The sequence below is a fragment of the Tasmannia lanceolata genome, unplaced genomic scaffold, assembly GCF_043159265.1.
Source record: "Tasmannia lanceolata isolate RefF3 unplaced genomic scaffold, GAP_Taslan_0.1 ptg000013l, whole genome shotgun sequence".
Lineage (NCBI taxonomy): Eukaryota > Viridiplantae > Streptophyta > Magnoliopsida > Canellales > Winteraceae > Tasmannia > Tasmannia lanceolata.
The window spans coordinates 46,096,127-46,107,867 of record NW_027518690.1 but is presented as its reverse complement, the minus strand read 5'-3'; the positions used below and the strand labels follow the sequence as shown (position 1 = coordinate 46,107,867).

The 11,741-nt window shown below is 38.7% G+C and overlaps 1 protein-coding gene across 1 annotated transcript; it reads right to left on the bottom strand.

Annotated features, from left to right (window-relative positions):
* Positions 1 to 5,048: 5,048 nt before the first annotated feature.
* On the bottom strand, positions 5,049 to 9,813 carry PRPS20 (chloroplast 30S ribosomal protein S20). Its single transcript, XM_077394928.1, has 3 exons — positions 9,598 to 9,813; positions 9,338 to 9,504; positions 5,049 to 5,520 (listed from the first exon to the last, which is right to left on the bottom strand). Exons 1-3 carry the CDS (start codon positions 9,746 to 9,748, stop codon positions 5,296 to 5,298), a joined length of 543 nt encoding a protein of 180 aa, XP_077251043.1. The 5' UTR covers positions 9,749 to 9,813; the 3' UTR covers positions 5,049 to 5,295.
* Between the last annotated feature and the right edge of the window lie 1,928 nt (positions 9,814 to 11,741).

Sequence of the window (11,741 nt, the reverse complement as noted above, 5' to 3'; positions counted from 1 at the left end):
TTCAGCATCTGAAAGTGAAAAAAAAATCAGATTTCTAAATTTGTTGTGGAAATAAGAAATTGGAAATCCACTTATCTGGCAGTTTCCTCCACCCTCTTTGCTCCTCAACGTCTCCCCTCCACTAGGAAGTACCACTTTCCCTCTCTGTCTCCCTCTACATGAACTGCCGGATCTATTTGTTACGTGCCTGAACAACCGTAACATGATTAAACAAAGAAAAAAGATAGAAAGAGATGGGGGAATGGTTGATTCGAGGGAAGCGGACCTCCTAATGGTTCAAATCGAGAGGAACCATGACTCTCCTAAACAAAGTCTCATTTGATGTAAATTTTTCTTCTCCTTCATTGCATTGAAATACACAAACTTAAATATAAGCATAATGAGATTGCCACATGCCCACATGCTCAACCGACTTACCACTAACATGACACATAATAAAAACTAACACCCATGACTCTAAAACACATACCCACAAACCTAAAATGCAAATCCCTACAATAACTACCTCGGAACTACCTCCTATACACCATACATATACGTATCACTATTCAATTTGTATTCAAAACTCAATTCCAAATCCAAATACAAAAAGGGGAGGTATCCAATATTTTCCAAAAATTTCAGTAATTTCTTCCAAAATTTGGTCTGAAATAAAATATTATTTGTGATGGTTTCGTCAGATTTCGGCCGAGAATTTCAAAATTTCAGTTTTAGTGAGGGCCGAAACTCATACCAAAACCGAAATTTAAAACCATGATCATTAGTACAACAAGAAAGAATTTGAAGCTCAAGAAGGTCAAAATATAAAAAATTTCAAAGTCCACTTTGGGTACTCTCGCACGAGATAGCTGGTCCGCCTCTCCATTCGCTGACCTCTCCGTAGATTAGAACATTTGGAACAATATTAAATGTCGATCCAATCGAGCAATGGATGGATTTTTGCCACCATTTGCTGGCCAATAGATGGCTTTTTGCTATTAAGGTTTAAAATAGAGAGCGTTTCCTTTCGATCGCTGACGATGGGATATAGCCGGTTTGTGCTGTACAAGTGCGATTAATCGTCATAGATAGAGATTGGAACATTTTATTTTTCCTTTTGAAAGGGTGGCATTTTATTAGAATATTGAAGCCTCGACCAAGATGGTCGTGATCACAAGAAGGGTGCAAAAGGAAAGAATACACCTATGATAACAAAACTCAAGAAGGTAAAAATATAAAAAATCTCAAAGTCCACCACTCTAAACTCTCTCGCACAAGGTAGCTGGTCCACCTCAACATTCGCTGACCTCTATAGATTGGAACATTTGGAACAATATTAATGGTCAATTCGACCAATGGATGGTTTTTTGTACATTTATGTTTAAATCATCTAGTGCCGTGTGACCAATGAGTCAGTGGTTCCGAACTTGGCATGTCCAATGTATGGGATTTGAATATAACCCCTAATTTGGAGAGTGTTTCTCAATTAGTCATTGAGAATTCCATAACACTAAAATAGTTAAAAGGTTTTTCAGTATACTTTCTAAATGTTCATACTGATAAAGGTTTCTGAGCGATACCTTAGATAGCTTATCTGAGCAAGCTCATATAAATAGGGTAGGTAGCTATGTTGTTTGGGTTATTTTACATATTGATTCTATAGGACCTAACATGGATAGGGTGTCCCTAAGATATCATATCCATAGGATCTTGGTAAGCGTTGATTTATGGAGGTTTAAAATGGACGTCTAGAAAATGGGTTCATTTTGTGTTTGTACAAATCGAATGGTTAGGATGATTGTATGGAGATGGTTTGTTAGGAACACCCTATCTATATCAGGTTCTATGGAATGAATGGGTTGGATGAGTCAAACAACATAGGAGATGGTGTATTTATAGTGGCTTGCTCAGATAAGCTATATCTCAGAAACCTCGCCTCCATGTTCATAAATACTACTACAATTTATTTTGATAAAAAATGGGCGAAAAAATCGAGTAGTAGGATGCCGAGAGGTGGACACATAGCCATATTGCCACTCCCTACTTGCTCTGTATGTAGGGGCAGTCTGACCCACATACAACACCGCGCCTACATATAAGGCGCACCTGGAGTGACAATCCTGACCTTGTTATTCTCCCTAGGCACTCGTGCAACTAGCCTCAAAATGCCTTTCTGCGAAAGTCCCTAGTAAATCCCAAACAATTAATATCTAATCTATGTTATTATAAGTGGTAAGGGACTGTTGGAGATATTTTAGAAAAGTTATAACTTTTTGGCTAAATCATGATACTTAGTGTAAATCCATATATACTTTACGAATAAGGTATTTATATGTAAAATATCTAATTGTCCATCTATGGTGACCCCACCATTCATGTGTATAGTGAATAGCTGCACTGATGGGATCAGACACCCATGCACAATAATTTTGACACTAATACCACATTAAATGAGAAAATGATATGAGGACCCGAAAATAGTGTAGCCTTGGGATGGCATCCAATTGATTTTACTGCGTGCTCGGAACTTTCTTGAAAAAGTAGGATAAGCAAATGTAAGGCGGATTTTGGAATTCCTGGAATAAGACTCTCTTAAAAATTAGAGAAAGTAGAAAAAAAAAAAAAAAAAACTTGCTTACATATTTTATTTCTTGAGGGGAGGTTAGTCGTGCGGGATTTTAATGTGCGGACTTCTCCACATTGTTCATGACTCTTTGGGGACTTGAACTCTAATGTGCAGACACTTGAGACTCTGGGGACTCCAACGGGGACTTTTTAGAGTCATGCGGATATTGAAATCACCCGTTAGTCATCAACAAATACATGAATTTGAAGTCCTAGAGTTTTGATAATCGATTTTTACTATGATCAATAGATTTGTGGGCCCTACTAAAATATCCAAATAATATTGTGCATTTGTGGGTCCTGCTAGGGCTTGCTTTGGATCTGCCGTGGAGGCCACAAGAGATCCAAAGCAAGACTCATCAAATGGACAGCTAGATCATTCCAAGGTGTGATCCAAGGTATGATCTGAACCGCCCATTTGGGTAAGCATTTCTCCAAGATTTATGATTGAATGGTTGGAAATTTTTCATTGAAAAAACCGGGGGTCGTCGGATGAAGGATCCAAATTCATTGTGTGGGTGGGACCAAATCAAGCTTCCCATTGGGATTCTGAATGGATGGGATTAGAGATAAGGTGGGTCCCCCTGTTTCTCAACTGAGTTCTCCTACTAGGAGACATCTGTCTTTTGTACAAACAATACTCAATAACGGAAATTGAGCTTATTAATATAAATCTCCATGTGGATTTGGAGTTCTTAAGAAGACAGTAGCATACAATTTTCATAGAAATTGAGAATAACCTCTGCTAATCTGTTGAAATGATAATGTTCTCAACATGATTTGATAATATCCAAAAGATTTCGTTGAAGAGATAACTATGTCATACCACACTAAAGGCAAATCGAGGATAGGAATTTCGTTACCCCTCCTATGTAATTTATGGAATTCAATGAATTGAGGGAAAGATGCACTCAATAACGCAGAATTGAAATTCGCTACCAGAGGATTCTTCTAAAAAAATGGGGAAGGTTTTACTTCAGCACCATTATCTTCTCTTTCAAAAAGATACTCAAATAAAAGTATTTAAAAAATGAAAATAAATGAAAGGGATTTTTAAAAAAACGGTGCTGTAATTTTCAAGAAAATAGAGATGGCAGAATAGAAATGGGTTTTAAAACCCTAGGTTTGGGAGAATAGAAATGGGTTTTAAAATCTGCACATGATTCTTCAAAAAAAAAAAAACAACAGAGGATGAATCCAAATAGCAATTTTTGAAGAACAATGCTCAGAAAACCCTTGCCCGGAGACCTTTCTGGTTTGTCTTTGATGAATGAAAGATGAAAGGGAGATGGTTAGGCATTGATGGAGGAAAAAACGAGAGAGAGAGAGAGAGAGAGAGAGAGAGAGAGAGAGAGAGAGAGAGAGAGAGAGAGACCTTTGTTGCAATGGAGTTTTCTTTTTTCTCGGAGAGGGCTTGCGCAAACTTGGGTTGCGCGATAATAACCACGATAATAACCACGGACTTGAAGTTTCACCTGGCTATGGTGAATATTCAAAGCGGAGTTTTTACTTATAACGCGCGACTTCAAGTTCGCGCCACGTAAAAAGGTCATGACTTTGACAAATTTGACTAACGGTGTATTTTATAGTTCCCGTAAAAAGACCCGTCCGACTAACGATGGATTTATTAAATCCGCCAAAGACCCTCTAAATCTGCTACGACTAAGCCCCCCAGAACTTTTTCTGAGCAACCTCAGAGTGTGTTTGGCTACCATGAATTTATTTTCATGATAAATTAGCTTCTTTAAGTGGTGAGGGACGTTAGGAGAGGGATTTGTTTTTCAATATCGGATTACGAGATGGACTGAGCGAGGAGAGGGCAAGAAAAGCCTGAAAATCAGTAAACAAAAAACTCTACTCCAAATGCGACTTTTTCCTAAATTTGTTGCCACTTCTCACGCTTGGTTCATTTCTGGACTCTCAAATCTGTCCTTCTCTCACCTGCCCTACCCTTCTACACCACTCTTGGAGACACTGATTTATCATGAAAAAAAATTTAGCTGCCAGACAGGGGCGGAGCCACGAATTTACACTTGGGGGGCCGGACTAATTGGTTTTGGACTCAAAATCCATTGGCATGCTTTTAAACCAACAGGGCCCAGCCTGAGCATTATCAAAGAATAATTTTGCAGACGCATCCAAAACCTCCCTTAAAAACACAAAAACAACGGAAAAAAACTCTCCACAACCACAAACTCTTCCATGACCCTGTTTGGATTGCAAGAAAAATATTTTTTATGGAAAAACTTCTCCCAGGAAATTTTTTCCTTTCCATGATTTAGAGGGAAATATCGTGATTACTGATTATGATTAATTTAAGGGGATATTATCATAAATTGAAGGTCACTCAAGTTATCTTTTTCATGCCTTTAGTAGGGAATTTATAATGCAATCCAAACAGGGCCTAGGGCACTAGGGCATGTTTGGCTACCAGCCTACCGACATAAGAACATAACAGAACTTCATAACCAGTAAGGATCATCGGATCATTTCCAATTTTCCATGTTCCAACAGATTACAACTCAATTTCAATCAGTGAGAGAAGAAGAACAAGACGAATCAGTTCAGTGCAAGAACACAAAAATTACAACTCAATTTCAATTCGCCCAATGCCCATGAAATGTAACGAAACAGCAAAACCCCTAATAGACATGTCTATTAACAAGGGGTGGCCATACCTTTGCATCATTCTCAGGCAGATTCAACAGGAGTATACCAACCATGGTGGATTTCCACAGCCTTCTTTCTCCTCGCAAGCCGAGACTTTCTGTTGGCCCCGGTGTTCCTATGCAGAGTGCCGACTTTCACTGCCCTGTCAATAGCTGAATATGCCTCGGCAATGAGTTTCTCGACTGGAAGGATTTCTTCTGCTTGCGCTTCCGTCTTCTTCTTAAGCATGTCTAGTGATTCAAACACCTGAAACAGTTACATGAATAGGTAAATGAAGGGAAAATCCTGCCACCAAATAAAGCAATAAAAACAAGATAGAACATTATGATGACAAAAATAATAAATCCTGGAGGTGTAACAGAAATGAAGTAACAGGAAAAATCAGAGCCCACCACTAACATTTGTTATCACTCAAGTAGGGGACTCACCACTGAAGCTTATATACCTTCATCTACCAGATCCTCTCCACGTCCCAACCAAATAGAATGAAACTACTTCTTTTGTGCTTAACATGCAATGTGCGATAGATTAGCCAATCATGTGCTAAATGTGGGTCTGTGCAAAGGGGTTGTTTAACCCAATCATAGGTGATAAATTGGCCAATCATTTGGGCTTTTGCTTTCCAGTTTTGGTCTCAAGTCTTAACGAATTGAGGGTAAATTCTCATTGCCAGCCAAAATTGACATAATGTGGAGGCAATAGACATTTTTAATCAGGTCAACTCTCTTGTTCCAAGAAAAAAAAAATACGAAAAATGAGAAAGGAGTATACAATTTGGAGGAGAAAGTAGTGTTTGACCTAATGTGACTGACCACAATCTATTTATTATATAAAAAAGGTCTCTAAGCACTTAAACGCACCATAGTAAATCCCTTGAACACACCAAACCTACTTTGTCACTCCCCGCTCAAGCCGGAGCATATATATCACATATACCCAACTTAGAACACAAAAGACAGAAACAACTATGAACAAAGGTCTTGGTAAAGACATCACCCAGCTGAGGTTGAGAAGTCAAAATAGGAGTACAGATTTCTTACTCATGATAGCATCTCAAACAAAATGACAGATCACCTCTGTGTTTTGTACTCTCATGGAACACACAACTGCTAGCAATATAGATTGCAGCCTCATTATCACAAACCATCACCATAGGTCTATCGCTTCTGTTCTAAAAGGTGGCCGCCCAGGCCGCCTAAGCGCTGGGCGCAGAAAAAATGCACCGCCCAGGCCCTGGATGTTTAAAAAAGCAGTCTCACCGCCTGGGCGTTATTAGGTGGCCGCCCAGGTGATGAGGCGGCCACCCAGGCCCCGGGCGATTTTGACTTTTTGTTATTATTTAATGTTTAGTGCTTATGCATAAAATGGTTTGGATTGTTATGTATTCAAGTATTTGTATTTTATATATAAAAAAATGCAAGATATTATGAAAAGATATTAATATCTAAAAAAAAAAAAAAAAAACGCCTCAAAACGCCTGGGCGCTGGGAGGTCAGTCAGCCGCCCAGCGGTTTTTAAAACATTAATGACTATCGCAAATAATTCCCAACTCTCTTACAAGAGTTTTCACCGATATTAGTTCACACGTAGTATGAATCATTGCTCTATATTCAGCTTCTACAATTGGACAAGCGACATCATCTTATTTTTTGCTTCTCCGAGATACAAGATTTCCACCAATGAACGTGGAGTAACCCATAGTAGATCTCCAATAAAAAACTGAAACATCACAATCAGTAATAGAACGACTGAAGATAACGAGATTATCTCTATTTTTTGTATACAAGACCTTTTCTTGGAGCACTTTTTAGATACTGAAGAATTATGCACATTGCCTTCCAATGCATTTGAGTAGGAGAAAGCTTAAACGGGCTCACCACTTCAGCAACAAATGTGATGTCAAGAAAAGTAACAGTAAGATAAATCAGTTTTCCAACTAGACATTTGTACCACTATGGATCAACAAATTTAGCACCGAACAAATACTATATTTGGATCCATAGGAATACATGTAGGTTTGGAGCCCCTATTCCCATTAGCAAACCTGTCACATATTCCATTGCAATAAACTTAAGCCATTCGTTTCTCTTGCTACCTCTACACCTAGAAAATAGAGCAGCTATCCAGACATTTTTACCTCTACGGATCAACAAATTTAGCACCGAATGAATACGATATTCGGATCCATAGGAATACATGTAGGTTTGGAGCCCCTATTCCCATTAGCAAACCTGTCACATATTCCATTGGGATAAACTTAAGCCAATCTTTTCTCTAGCTACCTCTATACCTAGAAAATAGAGCAGCTATCCCAGATATTTGTACTGAAAATGTTCTCTCAGTTTCCTCTTCACTTGTTCAATATTAACAACATCACTACCAGAAATAATGACATCATCAACATATGCAACTAATACAATTATGCTTGACACCTTATATTAAATAAACATGGATGATGAGCTTAACTTCGACGGAATCCAAGGGATTCAACTACACAGATAAACTTGTCAGATCATGCCCTAGGAGACTGCTTCAACTCATAAACGACTTTCTACAACTTGCAAACCATACTAGACTCCACCCCTAAGCAACACATCAAGGAGGTTGCTCCATGGACACCTCTTCATCAAGATCCCCATACAGGAATGCATTTTTTATATCAAGTTGTAAAAGTGGCCAGTCACAGTGGACAACAACAGAAATGAGTACACGAGCAAAGTTTAATCATGCAACTGGAGAGGTCCCAAATTAATCAACCCCATACGTTTCCGTCTATCCTTTGGAGACCATCCTAGTTTTCAACCGCTCAATGCTTCCATTGGGATGGTATTTAATAGCAAATACCTATCAACAATAAAGCACATCCTTTCCCAAGTAAAGCAGCAAGGTGCAACATAGTATGAGAGCATAACACGTTCATTTCTTCTCCCATGGTTTTTTTTTTCAACCATGATGTAAGAGAGCTTCCTGAAATGTACGAGAAATGAAGAGAGCAAATAGGGACATGGCAAAGTGGTGATAGGTAGGAGACAAATAGTCAGAACAGACATATCAACCGATTGAATGTTGAGCACAAGTTCGGATAACCATTCCTTCCCATGGTGGTTGTTCGGAGTTTTCCTTAGTTACCGAGGTGGGTGAAAAAATGACGTAGATCCTTGATAGCATTTCGAGGCATATAAGCTCCTTGGTTTTCTTGAATTATGGCTGATCATTGGGTTATATGGTGTTTTCTGTGGTTGGATTGTTTGGAAGTAATAGTAGAAGGTTTCAGTGGAGGGTTGATGTAGGAGGAAGTCTTAGATGATGGTGGGAGCCTTACTATATCTCTTTACGCTTTTTTACTTTTCCTTTGGTCCTGGAGTTGCTCCTGGACCCTCATACTATGTAAATCTGGTGGGACTACCGGTCACGGTATGAATATAATAGTCAATTCCCCCCCCCCCCCCCCCAAAAAAAAAAAAACAAAAAAAAAGAGGGGTTGAGCTAGAATCCACAGGCAAATCCGATTATTAAGTAGGAGGTTGATATTCCATTTGTACTACCTATTGGGGCGTGGGTAGTGATGGCCTATGAGAAAGGCAAGAAAATGCAAGATCTTTAGAAGGTCTATAGATAAACAAAATTTAACATAGACGATAGAAACCGGAAAAATAAGAGATGAACCCTACAACACGGTGATATGGCATTAGTACAACACTGATTTGGAAGGACTAAAGCTTCTAAGAACAACTTTGAAAGAATTGGACATGGATATGAAACAATACAAAATCAATTTCAAAGTATCTAGTATCTAGTTGAATTCACCCACAGAAAAAAAAGAGTGAAATAACATAAAAAATATATATTACTTCTTCAAACTATTTATCCAACTTTTAAGTATGATTCCCTTCTAAATTCAACAAATTGCAAACCACAATGACCACAGCAAGAAAACTAAGCCATTAAACTCATAAACCCTAAACCCTAACATGCCAAACGGAAAAAAGAAAAAAAGAATAGAAACCCATTTCCCAAAAGGTTCGAAAAATGTGAAATAATTTATAAAACCATTAAACCATACCTTCTTCATGCGGGTCTTCATCTCCGACTTCTTGGACTTGTTGTATATCCGTCTTTTCTCTGCTTGTCGAGCCCTCTTTGCAGCCGAATCGGGCTTTTTCGTAGGAGCTGCTTCACAAACAACGTTCCGACGAGAATATTTCTCGATGGGTCTCAATGACAGGCTACCTATAAGACCCACAATTCAGAGTTGTATAAGATACAGATTGCATTTGTATAAATAAATGGGTTCCTATTGCTGTTCTTTTTTGTGAGACTTACCTTTGGAGAATGCATTTTCCGATAGGTTTGATGAGAAGCGGAGCGATTTGAAAGCGGTGGGTTGTGGCAAAATACGAGAAGAGCTGCTGATAGAGAGGGTTTTGGGTTTGCAGGGAAGAACGACACAGGAAGAAAAGCAATGAAGAGCCATCTCTCTCTCTCTCTCTCTCTACCTCATCCCTTTGTGGATTTAATGATTTATCCTTTTTTTGGGGCTCAACTGCTCAAGGATGTGGAGTGGATTACAAAACCCCGTTTTCCAGTTAGACTAATCTCAGCCATTCATGGGAAAGTGAATTGACAGATTTCGTTATTTACGGGAGGTGAAACATTAGCACTCTTTACGTTGAAGGCGAAATCTGATCTCCTTTGGCTCTATCAAAGCCGACGCGTATATCAAAAAAATTAACGGCTAAGATAATATCTTCAACAGGGATCTTGTCTATTTGGTGGTGGCCCACAAAATCAATGGTTTCCATCATCCCTTGTTATTGGAAAGGCAAAGTCTTAAAGGTCCCACCAAATTTGACCAAACTGATACTTATGTTAGTTTTGTAATTAGGTTTTTCTTATCTATTAGGGCACGTTTGGATGTCGAGAAGATTTTGATTTGGATTTCTCATATTTGCAACCCTTTTGCATTCTAATTTGGATCGGATCAAATTCTTGGATTTCTAATTCAACGGCTGACAATGAAAAAAAATCATATATCTAAATATGCTGTAGAAATAAGAAATTGGAAATCCACCGATCTGGCAGTTTCCTTCACCCACTTTGCTCCTCAACCTCTCCCCTCCACTCGGAAGTACCTCCTTCCCTCTCTGTCTCCCTCTACATGAGCTGCCGGATCTATTCAATTTAAATTGAAAACTCAATTCCAAATCCAAATACAAAATGGGAGGTATCCAAACAGGCCCTTAATTCATAATTTGTGAAACAACCAATTACTCCAAAGGCTTAAGTTGTTGGAGAAGGCCTCATTTAATCTTTTATACTTACACTCCCCCTCACATGTGGTCCCTCTTTCTTTGGGTTGGTCTACACGTAGCACATGTGGCCCCACTTTTGGGTTTGGCCATTGCATGTGGATTTTGCTATCAAAGAGGTTTGAACCCATGCATTTGCTCTGATACCATGTTAAACAACCAGTTACTCCAAAAGCTTAAGCTTTTGGGGGAGTGGGTAAGTTAACATGGTAAGTTAACATGATAAAATTAGGGATTTCACTAATCTTTGGATACTTTTACAAGAGGATAAGTGTGCTTATATAGAGCACTTACATGATAAACATGGAATGGAATTAAGATAATTATAGAATCAAATATGCCTAATCAAATCTACTTTCCTAATCTCTCTTGCTTACTTCTTCTAATCCACCTGCCTAATTTATCTAGCTTCCTTGTTTACCCGACTTACTTAATCTTCCTCCAAGATGATCCGATTGTGAGACATTAACCCAATCCAACTGTTGGATCCCACATATTCTAACATAATTTGCACGTTCATGTTTGGTAATGGGACAACTGGCCTTGAGTTATGCTTCTTTGATTGGTTGCTCATAGGTGGCTGGGAGAGTAGTGGGATTTGATGGGGAATTTCGGAAAAGGCATTTCACGGCTGACTTTTGCACGAGAGCAGGCACCTCATATGAACAATAAGAATAAGACAAAATCTGCTCAAAAGTGAGCCTGTGTGGCTATTCTCTCATGCAAAAGTCAGCTGTCAAATTCCCTAGCAAATTCCACTTTTCATTGGTTGGTAGGTTAGGATTGAGCCTCTGATCTCAAGGTTGACCAGTTGAGCTAGAGTCACGGTCCCAAACAACCTACATAGATTTAAACTTGTAAAGTGGCAAACAACCAAAGCATTTAAAAACCTAAACAAATCCCTGGCTCAAGCTGAGATTTTGTGCATCCGAGCATACATTTGTAGTGTTTGGTTGTCAACCACATAAAATAGTGGTAGGAGGTGTCATTATCAATATACAGGGAAAAAGAGAAAAAAGCGTAATTCCCAAGGGAATTCAAGCAAAATCCCATCATTTTATCTAGATTTTAGCTTGAATTTCATAGGGAGGGAACAAGGGTGACATGCAATGATTAAATAGCTAGAAGACATCCTTAGGAGTATCCAGGGAGTTTAAT